Raw genomic sequence first — 20,647 nt, forward strand, 5'->3', positions numbered from 1 at the left:
TAAATGTTAATAAATGCTGAGGGAAAATGTAAAACGATAAATCTTTTGATTAATCGAAGAATAATTAGGTGTGCCATAAATTATTATAAAGAAACATGAGCAGATAAGCGATATCATGTTGATTAATAATATTATCACTTACGATTCGGTATAGTAAATATTAATCTAGACTAGAAGTCCAATTAAGATTATCGATTTTGTATATCGGCTAAAAAATTCGCAGACTTTGTTTAATAATGGAAGATAATGGAAAGTGGAATGAAATGAAACATGATTTAGTTTTTTCTTTCTTTCTTTCTTTCTTTTTTTTTTTTTAAAGATATAATGTTTCGAGCAAAATTAATCATAGAGAGAGTTCTACATTTTTGAATCTTATTTGTTATTTCGATTAATATCAATTATTATATTACATCGAATATAATTTTATTATATTTTCAGATATTTATAATATCTCATTGGGATATCGTCAAAATGCATATCGTAATGTACGCATTTTTTAATGAAAATATCTTCGAAAATTCCATCTATCTATATTCAAATTTTATCTTATGCTAATTAAAACATGAAATATCGTTTCACGATTTGATAAAACAATTATGAAATCAAACTTTAAGTAACGAAAAAAAAAAAAAAAAAGAAATCTGATAACGAACTAATCGCCATTTCGCAAAATGTAATACGAAAAAATTGCCTTACATAAAATATCTTATCGATATTGCCTTTAATACAATACACGTATATTCAAAATCATGCACAAATTCTTCATCGTGATCGACTGAGAAATGAAAGGTCAAGTGTAGACTAGACGAAGATTGATACACAGGAACAGATGGAGGAACTTTGTATTTTTTTGACAGAAATTCGGATTACACGATAATGCATTGTTTTCAGTGATTAGATGATGATTTTTCGAATTCGCATCGCGATTGATATGACTTAAGAAAATTAATTATCGATACATTCTTTTTAACAAAAAGTGTAGAAATTATTAATCGATTAGTATTTATTCGAAAAAAATTTCTTTTTCTTTTTTTTTATAGTAATTTTCCGTACAGAGAATAAAAATTTTTCTTGGAATATCGTTGATATTTTTCCTGCCGCATATCTTTTCCTTCTATGTGATTAACATTCCTTTGAAGAAATTGAATAGTGAAATAAATTATATGAAAAAGATTTAATGATCACAGAAAATTATTACTATATATATGTATACACTAGAACGATTTTAATTCGTTTCAACTGTTTTCTTTTTTTTTTTTTTTTTAAATGAGTAATATTATCAATAGAATTGATTATCATCTAAAGTTTAAACTTTTTTTTTATCGTTTGTTAGAAAAATTTATTTTTATAATAATATGAAGTCTTTCTAATAAGAAATTCATTTATATTTTAACATCAAATATTAAGAAGTAGATAACATTCTTTAATCTAATAAAAGTATTTAATTAAAATTTAATAATATCAAATAAAATTAAATTTTTGTGCGTTATCAATATAAAATTTATGTATTTCTTATCAACAGAGGTATTAAATTAATAGATAGATACAATTTTTCCAAAAAGAATAAAAATCTTTCAAATTGTTTGTTTGAAAATATATGTAATCATCAATTTTTTAATTATTATAATAATATATCTAATTTTAATTTTCTTTTTCTCATTTCTCATTAATTATTTCATTTTATTTCCATTAAATAGTTTCATTTAGTCTTTTAAATTAATGGAAAAATTTGAAAGATATCTTCAAAAAATCTTCGCCAATCTCTTAATCATTTAATCTCCTCGATCTTGATAGAAAAAAAAAAGATTGGATCGATTTATTCTTCTTCAATTCTCCAATCTTTTCTGGTATGTAGGCCGTATGCATGTCCTCGAAAATCTTAGTATCACTATTTACACGTACTTCGTGATATTTTTTATACTTTCTTATCTATCCTCACTTCGATATTTGTACACACACGTATGTATGCACTGAAACATTTTCAATGGTATTCGATGGAAAAGAAAATTTTCTATTTCTAATTTTTAATTTTGTCGTAATTTTTTCAAAGATTCAAAGAGATTTATTCCGGAAAAATTTTGCGGCGTTTTAACGTTATTTGGATAATTATACATTGGTATACGAGAGTTGTACGAGAAGAGAAATTGAATAACTCCATAGAAAATTTATTTTATTTATTAAAACGTTTAGTATTAGTTATTAGTGTTATACTAACACTTACCTTTATTTATTAGCATAAAATTAAAAATTTATTATCTTTCAAATTCAGAAAAAATTATTATAAATATGTGTAATATAAATCATCCTGAATATACAACGTCATTTATCTTTTATTTATTTCTTTGCGGAAGATTTTTGTAAAAGTTATTTTGTAAAACATATTCGAAGAATTTGTTCTTCGCATTGAACATCTGGCATTCAAAGTGCATTCATCAATTCTGTTTCGAAAATATGCACATTATATATGACTTCTCGGTTATATTTCAGTCTGTTGTTCAATATAATTATTGAGATGATACCTGTCTATATAAAAACTTGTTAAGTAGTAGAAAATAAACGATATTGAAGAATATTGTAATTTCTAATTTCGATTAATATTATTATCATTGTTCCTTGTATTTTATTCACTTTGATATTTTCTTTATAAAATATTTCTTATATATTTTTATAAAAACATAAATTTATTTTTTAAATATTTCTTATTTTTTAACAATCATCACGTTTATGAATCATTCTAAGAAATTGATAATTTCTCGTTAACGATGAAATAGCAATATTAATTGTAACATTCTTTTCTTTCTTTTTTTTTTTTTTTTTATATATATTCAAGGTTTAAGCGTTTAAACATACTCGAATGTATCTTATCTATTGCGACTTTATCTATGCAAAATATAACTCTTTAAACTAAAATAAAATATTCCAACATTTTGTACATATATCAATTCATATTTAAATGACAAATTTATATCTGCGTTTAATATTTTGAATTTAAAAAATTAAATTACACTCGATATACATAAATCATCACTTTATTTTATTAATAAAATTTACCTTTTTTATTATTCCAGACTCACGCAACAGTGAAAATAACCATTGGCCTGGCTGCTACCTTCTCGTATGGAATAGTTTATTTATAACCAATTTCAATAATATTGCCCAAGATCCAAGAAAGATTTGACAAAATAACTGAACATTATGATGAAAATATCTTCTTCTTATAATTAGAGCAACCGCAACGAGTAAGTATAATTGATTAATTACAACATGTTTTTTTTTTTTAATTTTAATTCCCTCTTAAAGAATCGAATTTGACACAAATTCTATTCATGTATGATCGAAACACACGTATGGTCCTCAAATTAAAAAGAAACAATATTCAAAAAAAAAAAAAAAATACAGTTTCACAATAGTAGCAAAAAAGATCGATCATACATTATTAAAAATATCATATTTATTTTGTTATGTATTTGCAGCAAAATTGACAGTTGCAATTCCGCAAACCTTTACTCGGATTTCTTTCAGCATTAAGCATAACCACGATTATAATATTGATCCATAATGATAGAAACAGCGACGAAATGGGAGACTGCCATTCGACTTCTTCTTGCAAAAAACATTTTTATAATATGGATGGTGTTATTCGTAAGTATCGAAATCTTATAATTCGCATGTACTTCACGAATTTCTTGTTGATCGTTCGAATTTTTGTGTAATCTATATTACAATTATCGTAGGAAATCGTATTATATCGAGATTAATTAATCGATTAAAATTTACAAGTAACGATATATTCGTAATGTGTACGTATATTTATAAACTTAACAATTAGATATGTTATGCTTGATATCGAATACATTATTAGAATGTAACGTAATTACAATTTATTGTGCAATTTAAATCGTTTTTTTTTTTATCTGATAATTTAAATTAGTTTTTTTTTCTTTCATGGCCAGACAGTGGAATATCATTTTCAATGAAAATCAAAAGTAAAAGAGGTTTTTGAGTCCAGAGATTTAAAATAAATAATGCCATCGTTTAAATTTTCGTGAAGCGTGTGAACTTTGAGATGCAATTACACCTGAGAAATCAAAAAAATGACATTTCATCTAAGACATTTGCGTTTTCTCGATTTCGTCACACTATAATTAATATTAGCCATTTCATGTTATTTCCAAAGTTAATTCGAAATAACAATCTAGTCATGGTTTCAAGTAATGAAACGGCGAGGGAATGTAAATTATTTCGAAACCATTGCAAAAAGGAAAAAAAAAAAGAAAGAAAGAAAGAAAGAAAGAAAAAAACTTCAACTACTTATTTATTTAGCTGTGAAAAATAAAATGCCAAAAGTTTGATCTGCAATTTAATCCGCGCTCCTGAAGTCTAATGAATGTTTAAGCAATGGAAAATTATCCTGATATTATGTTCGCTGGAACATTGATTTCCTGTGTTTTTTCCTGCGTCCAGATAATGTTCCGGTCGAGTGGATTGGAAATTTTGTATAAATCGTCGATATGAAATAATACGGACAAAATAATGGGGAGAGAATTTTTTCGGATCGATTTCGATTACCTTCAATTTGTATTTTTACAGAGTTTTGGAATAATCGAGAGTACGAATAACGATCGTCAAAGAATAGAAATGAATACGATGCGAAAGAGAAAGGATGCTGATTATCGAAATTGATTAATGAAAATGGCACTAATTTTCTCTGCTGCATCTCTAAAGAGAATCGAAGAAAGTGCAAAACCGATTTGCAAGCCTACTTAGATTTTTGCATCACAAAAATCGTGTACAATCGTACAGCACAATTTAACTGCAAATTTCATTCATCGTTGTTTTATCGATTCGATCCTTTATTATTTTATTCAAATGGAAAATGGATAAACAGAGAAAAGTTAGAAATAATTGAAGCGAGAATAATATAACGAACAATGAGACAAAGATAAATAAGATATTGTTACATATAAATATATATATATATATTTGTATTAAAAATATAATATTCATATTTATTGATATTCTTTTTCATTTACGAATGTGAATTGATATTTGTGCTTAGCTACTTACATCAAGTTAATTACATCATCGCAAAGGAAAAGATCCGTAGATCATGGAAAAATAATAAATCGAAACGCTCGGAGCCCACACGGTTTTTATTGAGTCATGAATAATTTAATATTCATGGCATAGATTTGAATATTTACGCGAACAATTATAGTCATACGAATGCATTTGTGCTAATCGTTTTTATTGAAACGATCTTCGCGTATGAAAACTGTATGTATTTTTCAACTTCATCCATTAACACTTTCTTCTAAGAAAAAAAAAAAAAAAAATTATATTTGGCTCTGAATTCCTTTATATTTTTTTTAGAAGATAAAAAATAAACATCGTCTCGCATTGTTTTCTTTTCATCGAACGTTGAATGAGTCAAAGAATTCATAGTTTCGATATTCTTCTTATACTTTTTTCTTTTTTTTTTTTTTATATTAAAATAACGAAATTTTAATATAAACCAATTGCAGATGTGCAAAGGATCATTTAACTTAAATTCTTATGTAATTCCAATGTATCGTCTTCTTCTTTATACGGTATAATTTACGATAACGCACGTTTAGTTTAATACAAAAAAAAAAAAATGTATGATAAATTATATCTTTTACATGGAATCATTATTAATCGTGACACAATCGTCCACCTATTTCACTTGTATTCACTTGTTTAGAATTTAAACATTAAGCGACATACACTTACTCACCCAGAAAGAATGAATATATCTGTTACGTATACACATTGAAATTATATGCTGCGAATATTTTTATAAATAACTATTAACTAAGTAAAATTATCAAATTTCAAATTGTTAAAAAATTACAATTCATTACAATTTCCTTTAAAGTTACTTTTTTCAAATCTCACAAACCTTTCTCCTTAATCCCAAAACTGATCCTTCCACACTCTTTTCTCCTCATCAAAACATACATACATACACGTTTTAGGAGCAAATCTTCTTATTCTTGCAACTTCTTTTCAAATTCTTCCACCTCATCTCATCCCTTCTCCACCACGAATCCAAAATCGTTCCTCCTCCCTAAAATCCTCTCCTACGAAAATTAAAAATTCTCTCGTCAATCGATCATCCAAACCTTGGAGGAAACAATGGAGGTCGAAACGAGGAATGGAGTTCTCTTTCGAAGGAAAAAGAGTGCATAGAGAGAGAGAGAGGGAGGGAGAGGGAAAGAGAGATCATCGACACGCGAGAGACGATCGATGGAGGGATTGTTTGGCCGTTGGTCGAAGCGAGGAGGACGGATCGGAACGGAGGAAGACGGATGGAAGGTGAAAGGGAACGAAATGCGGATCGTATGAGATCACTCACGGAATGAATTTCACAGTAGTCCTGCGTCGATCGTCGCTACGATGCTTTAAGGATCGTAGCGGCTCGGTGGTAGCGCGACGACGAAGACGGCCACGCGTTTTCGCGAGCTAACGTCCCATAGAGCTTATTAGGAGGACGGCCTCTATCTCCCCTCCCACAACTCGCGACGTCGATTCTAGCGGGACACGACGAGCGATCGCGCGTCTATGCACAAGCCTGCCTTCTGTATATATACCTGCGTCACGCCGAAAAAACCTGGCCAGTCGTGTACGAAGCCTGTCACCGTTACACGCGCGGATCTCCCTTCGCTTCGCGTTTTCCCTCTTTTTTGCCGTCCAAACACTTTCCTCGAGAGGAGAACGAGATCCTTACTGCCCTCGGGGGGATCGATCGATCGATCGATCGATTTCCACTGGAACATTTTCCGTGCGCGCACTTTTGAAAAAAAAAGTAAAAGTAAAGTTTGGGAATCGGAGAAACTTTTTTCCTCGTCGAAAGTGGAGGAACTTTGACTTTGGAACTTCCACAGGGATTCGAAGGAATCTCCTCTGGATTGAAGGAAATTAAATACTCTACTCGGAAGGGAAAATTCATTTGAAAAAGTAGACGATTCGAAAGAATTAGAGAAAATTTATTATCAGAAGTCGTTCTTCGACGAAATCGGACGAGATTTATAGAGAGAGAGGAAAGATTTATCCAATTGAAGAATATAGAATCTTTTCTGAAGTATTTAAGAATTTTGCTGACAGTGAGAAAAAAGTATACGAATCAACAACGTGATTTCTAAAAAGTTATCGTAACTCATAACGTTGTCGTTTTGACGACACGGCACGTTTCTCGTCTTCGTTTTTTTTCCTTTTTTTTTTCGAAAAATTTTCATCCAATCCTCAACGGAAGATACTTGCTGCTCCTCCACGCCAAGTGTTTCGAACAGTTTCCTTCGCGGCGATACGACAGACAGAGCTCGTACGAATTTGAGACTGGCTCCTATCGATTATCAGCACGGTGATAAGGTAAACTCTAATTGGCCAACCGGGAGATACGATCGTGGAAACAGAAGCACTTTCGATTGCATCTGAGCCGCGAGGATTTACTTAGTTCTGTGCCGTTGATCGATAAATCATATCGCATGACGGTAACCAAGGTTTTAACAAATGAGAATAACAGAAACCGTCGAAATCGTTATCTACCGCTACATTGCCGGTGTTCATTCAGAGAGATAAAATAAAGGTAGGCGAAGGAGGATATAATCGATATAATAAAGAAATCTTTCGAATCGAAAATCGAGAAGGAAGAAAGAGAGAGAGAGAGAGGTGGAAAGAAGGATCTTTACCGGTTCGACGTGCTCTAGGATGTGAATTGGGAATCGTTTTTTAAAGGAAAAAAACAGGAAAGATTTTTCACTCTGGAATTCTGAAAATCAAGGATCGAAGACATACCACGTGAGTACATTTATTACATATCCAATGCATCGATAGCATAAACAAACGCGTAAAAATCATTTAAAACGATATCGAAGCGGCTATAACCGGTTAATGGTTATAACTTACTTACGTAACAAATTGGTCTTTCAACGATATTGACGAGATCGAGATTCGTTTCGCGATTGTCGGCCACGTTTTTATCGATCATTATTTCGAATTAGTGCTCCCTGTTTGGAAACACGACGTGTTACAGCTTTAATAAGATTCATATTGATACGTATCGAAGTTTGAAAGAGATTCGAAAAAAGATCTTGAAGATTTTAGAATTATTAGGTTTTCTTTTTCTGAAATCCTTCTCTTTGGATCGTTTTTTTTTTTTTTTAATTATTTTGCCCGTTAATACTCGAAGAGTTTTAGTTTAGCATGAAATTGGTCGAATTCTGATTCTGCGTTTCGTGATTACAAAGATAATGTTGTTCGAACGCGTGATTAAAAAAAGAAAAACAAAAAACACTTAACCAGGTATTCATCTTTTCCTTTTGACATATAAATTCGTGTTATATAAACATTGGAACGTAGATAGTCATAAATATTCCCCGAACGAATTTTCGCAATTGATTTCTTACGATTCCTCGAATCCTTTTGTTTTTGTTTTTTTTTCTCTGTTTTAATAATGTTGACGATATACGCCACGCTACTTTAAATTCAATGACAAAATATAAAATTTATACAAATATTGCAATACGATTGTATAATCGTGAAATTTACGCATCAATTTTTCTTCGATTGATAATTTAATGTTTAAATAATTTCATTCGAAAATATAAATAAAAAAATCTTTTTCTCGATACGAATTAAATTTCTATTGATATATATATATATATATATTTCTTATCTCCAATTTGAAATATAAAATGATCATCTCGTTGAATATGTTTAAATATTTATCAAATATACAAACATTTATTAAACATATAGTTTTTATTTCTTTTTATTTCACTCTTTTCTTCTTTTTGATCAAGTTCATTCATTTGTCATAGGAAAACGTTCATTATTCATTTGCCTATTTTCGCGATAGAAAATGTAGTTTAAATATTCTTTTAACTTTATAAATATTTACGATTGTGTTTATTGCGGAAGCCTTGAGGTTAATGAGCTGTTTGTAACATTAATATTGTCATTCAATGACCATTTTCTTAAACTGTGTGGATTATTCCTTCGTATTTTCTTTTTTATTCCGTGTGAAAATTATACGAACCGTGCAAAATCGAATGATTCCAATATTTGATTGAAAAAAATTTATAAAACTAAACTCGCCGCCGACATATTTCAAACGATTCAATAAACGTGTAATCGGTATGTTAGAACTTGTTTAAAAATTAAAAAAAAAAAGAAAAAACTATATTTCTTATATAAATAATTCTTCCATTTCAGAAACATATCTTGCATTCGTTAGAATACGTTAGAATAAACGTTTATTAACTTTCTGTTTTACGACTATTTTAATGCCTAAGTACGTTAGAGTTAAAATATTGAAAATCTCTAGACAGTTGTAAACGTCTTTTTTCCAAGAAAACACGATACATTATTGTTGATTAATTTATTTGTTTATTTTAATACATTTTAGGATATTTTTAACACATGTAGTATATCGAAGAAGTGAAAAACTCTTTCTTTCAATAACTATTTATCTGAAATAGATGGACGGTGGGGGAAAAGAAAAAATCACAGAGGAATAGAAGAAATAATTGAGAAAACGTTTCGATTCTCGCGAAACGCGCGTCAAGTCATGGAAAAAAAAAAAAAAATTTGCATATCGATTATGGAGATACGATTTTCTTCGGTAGATTTCCTTCAGAGAGTCGCGTGCCTGCCGCGTGTACCGGAAATGGACTATCATTGCCTTGGTGCAACGTTGTGTCGGCCGAATGTTAAAAAACATAGGTTTATAGGTGGAATGTGGTTAACAGGTGGGAATAGTACGGAAACTCGGCTACAATAATTGAGGTTTGCCCGATTACACACATCTAAGCGCGATAACGTGCAATTTTTTTTTTCTTTTATTGCCATACCGTGAATTAATAAATTTCATTCCGAATTTAATTTCAATCGTTGTTCGACTCGAATGAGTCCAAGTGTGATAATTGCTGTTCGAGCTGTTCACAAAGTTTTCTGCTTTGCAATTTTTGCAATTGTGAAAGAGCCGGTAAAAAAAAAAAAAAAAGAAAAGAACGAGGAATTTTTTCTCAGAAATTACACTTGTTTCGCGTTATAAATAATTATTTGGCTTAAATAAAATTCGAGTAAAATAAAATTGGCATTCCAGAGTTGGATCGAGAGTAACAGTTATTTTTTCGAAAAAAATTCTTCTTAGATATATTAAAGAAAAAGAAGAAGATTAATTTTAAACGATAAAATCGTCACTTTTTTTCATCCTCATTCATAATACTTCCTGTTCGAGCAATTATTTAAAAAATTATGAAAATTATTCGCAAATTATAAGTCAGTTGTTGTAATGACGGATGATTCAAATATGTGGAAAAATATTAGAAGAATGTAATAGGAAAAAAATTTTAATAAGAAATAATTCCAAGAATAGAAATAGAATAGAATAGGATATTATGCAACATTTAACGACAAAAGGAAATCAATTCTCGCATGACCTTTCGTAAATCACGCTCGTGTGAATTTGCGCAAAGCAGCCACGACAATTCGTGCGCCCATTATCCTGAGATATCGGCATTTCCAGTCCGAGATATATCCTAGATCTTGCTAGATTAACCATATTCGTACCTCGCGACACCATGGGCCAAGCATAATTTCCGTTTAACTCTCATTGTGCTTGCTCGTGACTCCTTTTCGCCTCCCCCTTATTTATACGAGAATATTTATTAGCTACACGAACCTTTCCTGCATCCCCATGTTAGAAAGTCCGTACGTTTCGTGTATACCATAGAAATTGTTCACGAGTCTTGTCTTGATAGATCCTTTGATCTCATGAATTTAACGAATTGCATCGTTAACGTCATTGGATAAATAAATATCGAAGGAAAAAGAAGAGATCCATTGCGAAATCCATTGTCTTGAAATGTTTCTCTTAAATATTTATTGATTCCATCATTTTATCACTATCTTTTGATAATTTTTCTTATGGATTTTTCTACGAAATTTCTACGAATATAATTATACTGTAATACACTATAATTATTTAAATTGCACTATTTTTAATTGTTGTTAACAATGGATTTAATTATAATAATGGCAAAAAAAAACGAGTGGATAGATAAAAAGAACGATATTTTTCGTTTCCCTTCTCGTCTCCCCTATTTCTTAATAATTGTCGATAATAGTGGAACAAAGAACTGTAATTTCCCGTTTTTACTTTGTTTAATCACCGATGATGATAATCTGATTACAAATCTTGATCGAAAGATATATCGAATACTGAAGAAAAGTGATAAAATACGTCATTATTTTGTATCGAATAATTGCAATGTTATGTGTCGAGTACCGTATGATTCATTTTAATTTTTTTCTCAGTTCTTTTTTTCTTTTTTCTTTTTTCTTTTTTTTTTTCTTTTGCAACAAATGTTTATAATTTGTTTCTATCGGAACATAGTATATAAAAAGAAGAAAATGTGTTATTCCTTTGCGTAATATCTCTGATAACCGCTTTGTTAATAAATGAAACATTGTGATAGTAAGCGTAAAATCGAACATTGTATTTGTACTTCTTGTTTTATCTTGTTAATTGTTGTTAATAGATCGGGTTATTCATAGCTAATACGCACTTTGAATTTTTAAAGCGAGGATAATTAGACAAAAGCTATTTAAAATATTGCGTTCTTTTTTTCTTTTCTTTTTCGTTTAAGGTCATCGTTACGACAAAATTTTATTCTTTTTTTTTTTTTTTTTAAAATAACGCTGGAAAAGTTTTTCACCATAATTTTTGTCACAAAGTGAAATTAATTATTAAATTCCTTTTTTTCGCTGTTCGATCTTCTCTTTATCTTTTTTTTTCCCTCCCCCTCATCTAATCGATTTAAAGTAAATTCTTATAAATTATTGTATTAATTTTTATTGATAAAATTAAGATTAATATCGGTAACGGAAAATTTTCGCTGATACGAGATATGTAATCGTATGGATATTTCGTATCCGTAAGCATTATGACATAAGGGCCATCTTAAGAAATACTTTTGTTTCCAAACATCGTTATCGAGATTATCGCGGACGTTGTCAATGAAATCGTCATCGTTTTCATAAGATCGATTTTATTTTAGCGACATTTGGTCACGTGGAAGACAGATGCGGCGAATTTAATCATTTTTGTAAGATCGTTTATTCAGATATGGGCTTATGTCGAATAATTGAACGCGCGATAATTCAATCTGACGATAATCAATCAAATACGAAGATAAGATGATCGAGAATGATGATAAGAAACGGATAATTAGTTGGATTTTCGGAGAAATTGTTTTTGAAGATTTGATAAACTCGTTATTAATGAAGAGAGATAATAATCGCAAATATTTCCACTTCAAATTGAAATAAAATGTCAAATCATTTGTTATTATGTAATTATGTGTATACACACGGTGTTAATTCTTGATGCATTTCTAATAATTTTTGACAATCGAGAAAAATATATTGTATTTTATGTGTATGTGATTTTTTTAGATACACCATGGAGAAAAATGAAAAGGAGGAACAAGGCAATCCTATGAAAGAGTTCAATAGCAGGTACATATATATTTATATAATTTATATATTTATTTGGAAATTTATACTTTAGTGAATATAAAATTAAAATTTCTAAATTTTCGTATTATTTGACAATAATTAATAGAGTTAATAAAAAATTTCTATTGAATTTATTAATTAATGCTAATTATAAGTTTGTAATTTTAATTTTTCTAATAATGAATAGTAATAGAATAGTAACATAAAAAATACTTTTCACGATTTAATTAAAAACATATTTTATTCTCGTATGTCATCAGAACGAAAATAGCCACCATTGAAATTGAAGGATACAACGAGAAGGACGATTTATACAATCCCTTCGAAAATCGTGACAAAAAAAATTCCAATTCGTAAGTTATTTTTATTTTGCTTTTCCATTAAGATAAAAACAAAGTATGAAAAATTAATACATTCTATTATACAGATATTTCATATCTCTTATAATAATCGATTAAATAATTTATCTCTTACAATAATAATCCAAGTAAACAGACAATCTGTTTACAATTTCAAATTTTCAATGAACAATCCCACAATTTTTCCATATTCATTCAACATCGAAACACGATCCTCTATATTAGAAAACTTATTCGTTCCATTGATAGATTTTCAATTTTTCTTCGAAATTAAGAGCGTAAAAAAAAAAAAATCTTATCTTTTACAGAGATTTTGGCGCCCTGGCACATCTATTGAAATCATCCCTCGGTACGGGAATCCTCGCCATGCCGAATGCGATCAAAAATGGCGGGGTGATATTCGGCGGGATAGGGACGATAATAATCGGCTTGATATGCGCGCATTGCGTCCACATATTGGTTCGCTCGTCCCACATTCTGTGCAAACGTACGAAAACACCCCAGATGACGTATGCCGAGACGGCGGAAGCTGCCTTCCTTTGCGGTCCAAAAACCGTCAGACCTTTCGCTAATTTCAGTCGAATGTTCGTAAATGCGGCATTGTGCGCCACGTACATAGGCGGTGCTTGCGTATACGTGGTTTTCGTATCGACCTCGATTAAACAGGTAAGCCATCGTCCACGTTGAATTCCAAATTTCTTTTTTTTTTTTATATATATACACGAATAATTTTCATATCTCTGAAATATTTTCTTTCTCTCCCTAATAACATTTAGCTGGTGGACTTCCACACCGGCATGACTATACCGATGCGTTTGTACATACTCACGCTGATACCCGCTGTATTATTGTTGGGGCAAGTGCGAAATTTGAAGTTCATGGTGCCGTTCTCCATCGTGGCCAACCTTTCCATGATGACCGGTTTCGCCTTGACTCTCTATTATATCTTCAATGATATCAAAATACCGTCCCACGTGAAGCCAATCGCCTCGATCGAACAATTGCCTTCCTTCTTCGCCACCGTATTATTTGCCATCGAGGGTATCGGTGTTGTAAGTACGATGATACAATGACATATTTAATCGATATTATAGATTGTTTTTTCAATTCGATATATATATAAAAAATTCACTTTTGTGCAGGTGATGCCCGTCGAGAACAGTATGAAGAATCCTCATCACTTCCTCGGTTGTCCAAGCGTTCTTAACATAACAATGACTATAGTGGTGTCTTTGTACACCGTGTTAGGCGTGTTCGGATATTTGAAGTACACGGAAGATATTAAGGGTAGTATCACGCTAAATATACCAACAGAGGACATGTAAGTACATATTAATTGTTCAAAATTGTTATTATGTTATGTATTATGTGTTATATCACACTGTTGTTGTATCATTACATTATTTTGTTAGATTGGGACAGGCGGTAAAATTGCTCATCGCCCTGGCAGTTTTATTCACATACGGATTACAACTTTTCGTTCCGATGGATATCATGTGGAGAGCTGTGAAAGAGAAATGCAGTCACAAGTATCAAGGCTTGTGCCACACAGTAATGAGAATATGCATAAGTATATTTACAAGTGAGTTACTTTCATTCTCAAATTATATAATGTATGCCGTATCACCCAAGATATATTGTGCGGAATGCGCAATATATCTCTTTCTCTTGTGTGTAAAATATACATTTCACTTTAACACATTAACGGACAAGCAACGACAACACGTTTCCTAATCCCTAAAATTTCGTCCTTAAAATTTGTTTTCATAGCAAATCGTGTATATTTCTCGTGTATTTACCTCGAAGTAAACAGTTTGTAACACTTTGTAATCTCTAACATTCTGATGTATATACGGATATAATATACATTAGAAGCATGTATATTATCCTCCTATCTCCTATGAACGATTCGCGGATAATTCTAAAATCTGTCGATATAAAATCGATCTTTACGTTCACCAGACGCACGTGATACTTTTCTAACAAAGGAAGAGAGAAATGCGAGTCGAAATGGGAAGATGCACCCAGATCGGGTCAGTGGAATACCCATTGGCTTTGTAACCGCATGACTCACTATTAACCATGAGCATCGTTCAATGACTCGTGCTCATTTCATTGAGAATCTATCAAGTTCATATATAATGTGATTCACGTCGTTCGTGCTTTGACTTTTCAACGTCTCGTGTCTCTTTACAGCGGAAGTATAATAATAATTCTCTTCGATTCTCTATCTCGTAAAAAATGATTTGCTAACAAGATCAGACGCACATCTCACATTCACAATCAGTATTTGATCTTTAATTTATTAAAATTCGTAGAAGATAGGAATCTTTTGTCGTACAATTTTCGAAAAATTACGCCTCTTATTACGTTTCAGTTTGCGTGGCATTACTCGTTCCTGAACTCGAGCCGTTCATCTCTTTGGTCGGTTCGATATTTTTCTCGATACTCGGCATCACGATTCCAGCCGTCGTTGAAACAATTTCTTGCTGGGACGGCCATCTTGGAAGAGGCAAGTGGAGATTTTGGAAAAACAGTACGCTTGTGATATTCTCTCTGTTGGCGTTAATATTCGGTTCCTGGATCTCTATTTCTGATATAATAAAATTATATAAATAAGTTTATTTATATTCGCGTACGTGGAAAAAAAGACTTAACTTTCTTAAAATGTGTTAATATGTTCACTGTATTGTATCTCATATATGTCTTATATTGGTAAACTCGACTTTGTTTGAAAACAATGTGATCATCGATTCAAAGAATAAGAATATCAAATTGAAAATCAAGTTTAAATATAAAGATTTACGACGTAAAAAAAATAGACTTTGTAAAAAAATTATTCGATAATTTTAATGATTTTCGATTAAAGATTTTTGTCTGCAGTGAACGTGTTAATATTGTCAAGACTAGATTCTGTTGAATATTTGTACATTGTACTTACACTCATCGTAATATAATTTATCACGTAATGTAAACCGTATTGCCATAGAAATATTTATTTTTAAGAGTATTCATGTATATTGTAATTTCGTGTACATTGTGTATTTATTTCTACGTTATACTAAAGAATTTTTGTAAAATACTGTAATTAACTTGATCGAATTAGAAAGATTCGAATTGAAGAAGGACAGATGGATAGATAAAAATCGATTGAGCCAAATCATTAAATCGTCAAAATTATTATAATATCGTGATCAAGTATTTATTGTGAATATTTTAAATTAGAAATACAATTTTTTTTTTTTTAAATTTTTAAATTGTGCAAAAATGTGCTGGATATATCTTCATTGATAAAATCGATGCTTTTATGGTTGCAAAATCTGCAAAAATCTGTATCTGTATCTTTTTTTTTTAAAAAGTAACTTCTAAATATTGAATTCAAGTTATTACAGATCTTTTGTTATCTAAATTTTTTATAATATGAATAAGAAATATGTACATATATTAAATATTAATAGTGAGGCTAGATTAGGAGATAAAAAAATTATAAATAATTAAGAAATAAGAGATATGTACATATTGAATATTCTTCTCGACAAACAATATTTTTGATCATCATCATTTAATTATTTAATATTATTTTCCAAATTATTTTTAACGTTTTAAATAATGGAAATGGAAATGTTATCAAAACCCTCTTGAACAATAAGACTGATATTATTTTTAGCAAAATTTAAATAAATGATAAGTTACTTGTAAATAATTTTCATGCCACAAAATAAAAAAATTTAATAGAAACGAAATTATACGAAATAAATTTTACAAATTTCACAAATTATTGCGCAAGAGGGCGCAGATATACCATAATCTTACTCACTCACTATTTGCGTCATTGTTATTGTTAATTAGCGAACATTGAAATCATTGAAATCACGCGATTTATGTAGATCTCTGTGCATTGTTCGAATTCGATGATATTAATAATGAATCTGCGATTGAAATTGTTGGTTGCTGTTTGCGTTTTTTACAATTGCAGTAAAGCATAGCCACGATAGTCATGTGAATTCCAATTATCAAAGGAATCACGTCTATGAATTTGATGAGTTTTACAAGACGGAGTAATTGAAACGTTAATATTATAACGGATAAATCTGGCGTATTTCCCTGTAAAAGAATATTTGTTAGCCATCTTAGTTCGTTTGTCGATATTCGAGAAAGATTGTGATCATATTATAGCGCGCATTTTTATGTATGATTTAGAGAAAGAAAAGATCGTACTTATAAATTGATATTTGAACTCTCTCGCACGATAATTTGTCAATTCTAATTTTCTATATTTACTTCACATATTTCGTTATCAAACGTATGAAAATTTGTTGTGCACCGATGAAATATTTACGAATTTTTGAAATTATAACGTAAGATTAAACGAGCAAGAGGGTTCTATTTATAACAATAAATAAATTAATCGATATTCGATCGTTTTGCTAAAATTTTGAAAAAATTTTACGACGACAAAAGATCAAAGTTTTCTCTCCTTTTTAAGAAAAAGAATAAAGTACTTGAATTAAATTAATAGTAAATAATGTTATAAAATTGATATAAATATCCTTCTCGTCGTCTTCATATCTTATGTTAATATTGAAGTTTGATAATTTTCGAAAAGATTCTTACGTTCGCGCACCACAGAAGAGGAAAGTATCCCTCGCTGATATTTGAAAGCAAATCGACTGGTTGTCTTTCCAATTTCAAATTTAACTGTATTTTCTTTTGTCCGGAAAGAGGCGTCCCAGTGTATGGTTCTATAACGATAAATGTCTCGTGCAAATCTTCACTCGGATTTAAGCCAAGTGCATACATCAAGAGTTGCGGATCACCGTGTAAAAAATGAGGTTCTGACATGATTATCGGTACTTTCTGCAACATAAATTAAATTTTAGAACATTGTACAACAAACGTGTTTTCATTTAACGTAACGTAGCATTACCAGACAATCTGAGACATCGATTAAACCCTGCGGCAAACAATTTGGTACTTTGTTTCTTTCCAAACAATAACACTGAGATTGGTTTAGGAACCAGGTTCTTTCTCTCATGACGAATCGGGATCCGATTAAACCGTATATCGAAACTTCCTTATCATAATCCGCTTCTATACTTCTGTACATATTTTGATAACATACGATATAATTAGTAATTAAAATATCATAAGAGTAAATAATTATTATTAAAATAAAATAGATATAAAATAAAAGATGTAAATATCTTAATTGTATTTTGCAATTAATATTCAAGAATACATCATCAATCAATTGTAATGATCCATTTTGATGATTGTTTTAAAGATTTTTTGATAATAATATTTTGCAATTAATTATTATCTACCTACCTGCATAGATCTGGTATAAATGATAAAACTGAAGGCATTGGATTTATTAATGGTGCCCAAGTAATTGTATCAGATCCTCTTACTGTATTACATTTTTCAGTTCTCCATATTGTTTGCACTCTTCTCCCATTATAAGATCCTATATTACCTAATTCACTTATATTATTAACACCTCTGTTAACAGAAAATCGTCCTCGAATAGTACCATTGACCTATCAAATGGAAAGATAAAGTATATAATTATATATTTATTTATTTTGAATGGATGACGTTGAGATATATATAAATTGTAACGAATTTTGTATTTCTTTACGTTATTAATTACATTTATTATAACAATTGGAAAATATTTAATATTTATCATTGAGAAAATTTCATTTCACGAAATTTGTTAAGAAACGTATTAATTTTATGAAAGATAGAAATACGATTTTACTCTTTGAAAAATACTAAGATAATAAACGCCTTCCTTTTCGCCTTCTTTTAAGACAGGTGATCGAAGTGCCTTCAGTGTTTTGCATATCGTACTCAATTCAGGGAATTTTCTTTCATTACATGTAAGTTTAACTCCGTCAAAAAGTATTTCTTTAGGATTAGCTTTTAAAAAAATACTGCTTCGATTTGGAAATAATTTCGGTATATTATTACCAAATTTTTCTATATAACTTGGAGGTAAAGTGGTTAACTACAAAAAGAATAATAATTAAAATTGATTAAACATTTTGATTAAAAAATTAGTATTTGAAAAAGGAAAAATTAAAATGAAAAAAAATAAAAAGATTTTTACACATTTCTTAACTTATCCAATTATACTTGCCATCGATATAGTTCCAATGTATGCAGGATTTAATATAGTAACTGTATCACGTTTAGATATATTCAAACTTGCATATTTGTCAAAAGTGAATGTTGATTTTACATCATAGATAATTTCGTCAAGTTCTTCATCCACATCCACTATTTGTTTTTCGAATACTTCTCTAAATGTATAAAATATATTCATAAACATATATTTTAAAAAAATTTATAAATTTATAAATTTAGAGATGTATTTAAAAAATGAGAAAAAAATATCATTCAATTTTCTTGTTTGTCACCTGTAAGTGAATGGACCATATTCAACCAGATTTGGGTTATTCCCTTCCATCACTTCATCAGGATTCGTAACATTAAAGAAGTAACATTTAAAGATTAAATTTACAGGTAATATCCACTCGTCGTACATGTCTTTACCTTTAATGAGTGGTAAATTCTAAAAATTATTATTCTATAATGAATTAATTAATTAGAAATTCCATAGGACTTTAAAGATACAAATTGTTTTGTAATTTTATCACTTTAAATATATTTTAGAATGTTTACATGCTATGAATTTAAATATATATAAATAATTTAAATATATTTATTTATAATTATAACAATAGATACATTTTATTTAATTTTATAAACATAAATAAAAAAATAGATGTATATTTTTCTAATGAAAAGATAATAAAAGATTGTGAAATGAGAATACATTATTTCGAAATTACGAATATTTATTTTATAATTATCAAATTTTTATTATAATAAAAAATAATTATTATTATTTTATTTGAATTTATATTCTGATTATGCATATTTATATTTGTTTTTATTTATTTGAATAATATTATTAATTTTCTTATAATAATAAAAGATATAATATTCGTAATTATTAATTATGCATTTAAATATATTTTTTTTTCATTTTTGTTTTGTACTGAAACTCATTAATTTTATCATGATTCTAATTTTATTCATGCATTCGAACATATCATGTAAATTTTTTATGATTACGTACATTATTTATACATTACATAAAATCTCTGAAATCATATCATTGTCATATTATTTTTTATTTGATCAATATTTTACCTTTAAAAAAATTTTCATATTACTTTTATAATTATATGCAAATATATTTTAATATAATTATATGAATTAATTTAAATAATAATATTTATGATATAAAAATCGAAATTTTCATATTAAAATGTAATTTTATTCGATAAAATATTATCATTATTTAATTTATACAATACAATAAAATAGTTGATAAATTTGAATATTAATATAATCACAAATTCCTCGATTTAATCAAAGTAAAATTGATAGACGATAAAAGGAATATTGATAAATTAATTTTCAAAATAAAGATTAAAATTCAATAATACTAATATTATAAATATAATATATTTAAATCGAATTAACAATATATTTTACCTTAAGTATAGCATTTTTAATGCTGAATAATCCGTCTGAAAACAAATTTGTTATACACGCGTATATACCAAAAATAACACAAATTATTGCACACACTTGATAAGACCACATTATTTATCCTAATTTTTTCTTTATAATATATAATATATTAAATTTAATTAAAATTGTAA

The 20,647-nt window shown here is 29.1% G+C and overlaps 2 protein-coding genes and 1 long non-coding RNA gene across 3 annotated transcripts; 1 reads left to right on the top strand and 2 right to left on the bottom strand.

Annotated features, from left to right (window-relative positions):
• Nucleotides 1–5,028: 5,028 nt before the first annotated feature.
• LOC113218739 lies at nt 5,029–6,514 on the bottom strand. Its single transcript, XR_003304577.1, has 2 exons — nt 6,380–6,514; nt 5,029–6,104 (listed from the first exon to the last, which is right to left on the bottom strand). It is a non-coding gene; the product is annotated as an uncharacterized LOC113218739 (long non-coding RNA).
• Nucleotides 6,515–6,642: 128 nt separating this feature from the next.
• On the top strand, nt 6,643–17,110 carry LOC413117 (proton-coupled amino acid transporter-like protein pathetic). The gene is made up of 8 exons (XM_006562632.3): nt 6,643–7,821; nt 12,484–12,546; nt 12,807–12,899; nt 13,214–13,571; nt 13,682–13,957; nt 14,048–14,226; nt 14,318–14,487; nt 15,283–17,110. Exons 2-8 carry the CDS (start codon nt 12,491–12,493, stop codon nt 15,522–15,524), a joined length of 1,374 nt encoding a protein of 457 aa, XP_006562695.1. The 5' UTR covers nt 6,643–7,821; nt 12,484–12,490; the 3' UTR covers nt 15,525–17,110.
• On the bottom strand, nt 16,139–20,603 carry LOC725209 (sensory neuron membrane protein 2). Its single transcript, XM_026440026.1, has 7 exons — nt 20,478–20,603; nt 19,331–19,485; nt 19,036–19,213; nt 18,670–18,918; nt 18,234–18,445; nt 17,815–18,004; nt 16,139–17,771 (listed from the first exon to the last, which is right to left on the bottom strand). Exons 1-7 carry the CDS (start codon nt 20,586–20,588, stop codon nt 17,481–17,483), a joined length of 1,386 nt encoding a protein of 461 aa, XP_026295811.1. The 5' UTR covers nt 20,589–20,603; the 3' UTR covers nt 16,139–17,480.
• Nucleotides 20,604–20,647: the final 44 nt, after the last annotated feature.

Source organism: Apis mellifera, linkage group LG4 (assembly GCF_003254395.2).
Source record: "Apis mellifera strain DH4 linkage group LG4, Amel_HAv3.1, whole genome shotgun sequence".
Taxonomy (NCBI): Eukaryota; Metazoa; Arthropoda; class Insecta; order Hymenoptera; family Apidae; genus Apis; species Apis mellifera.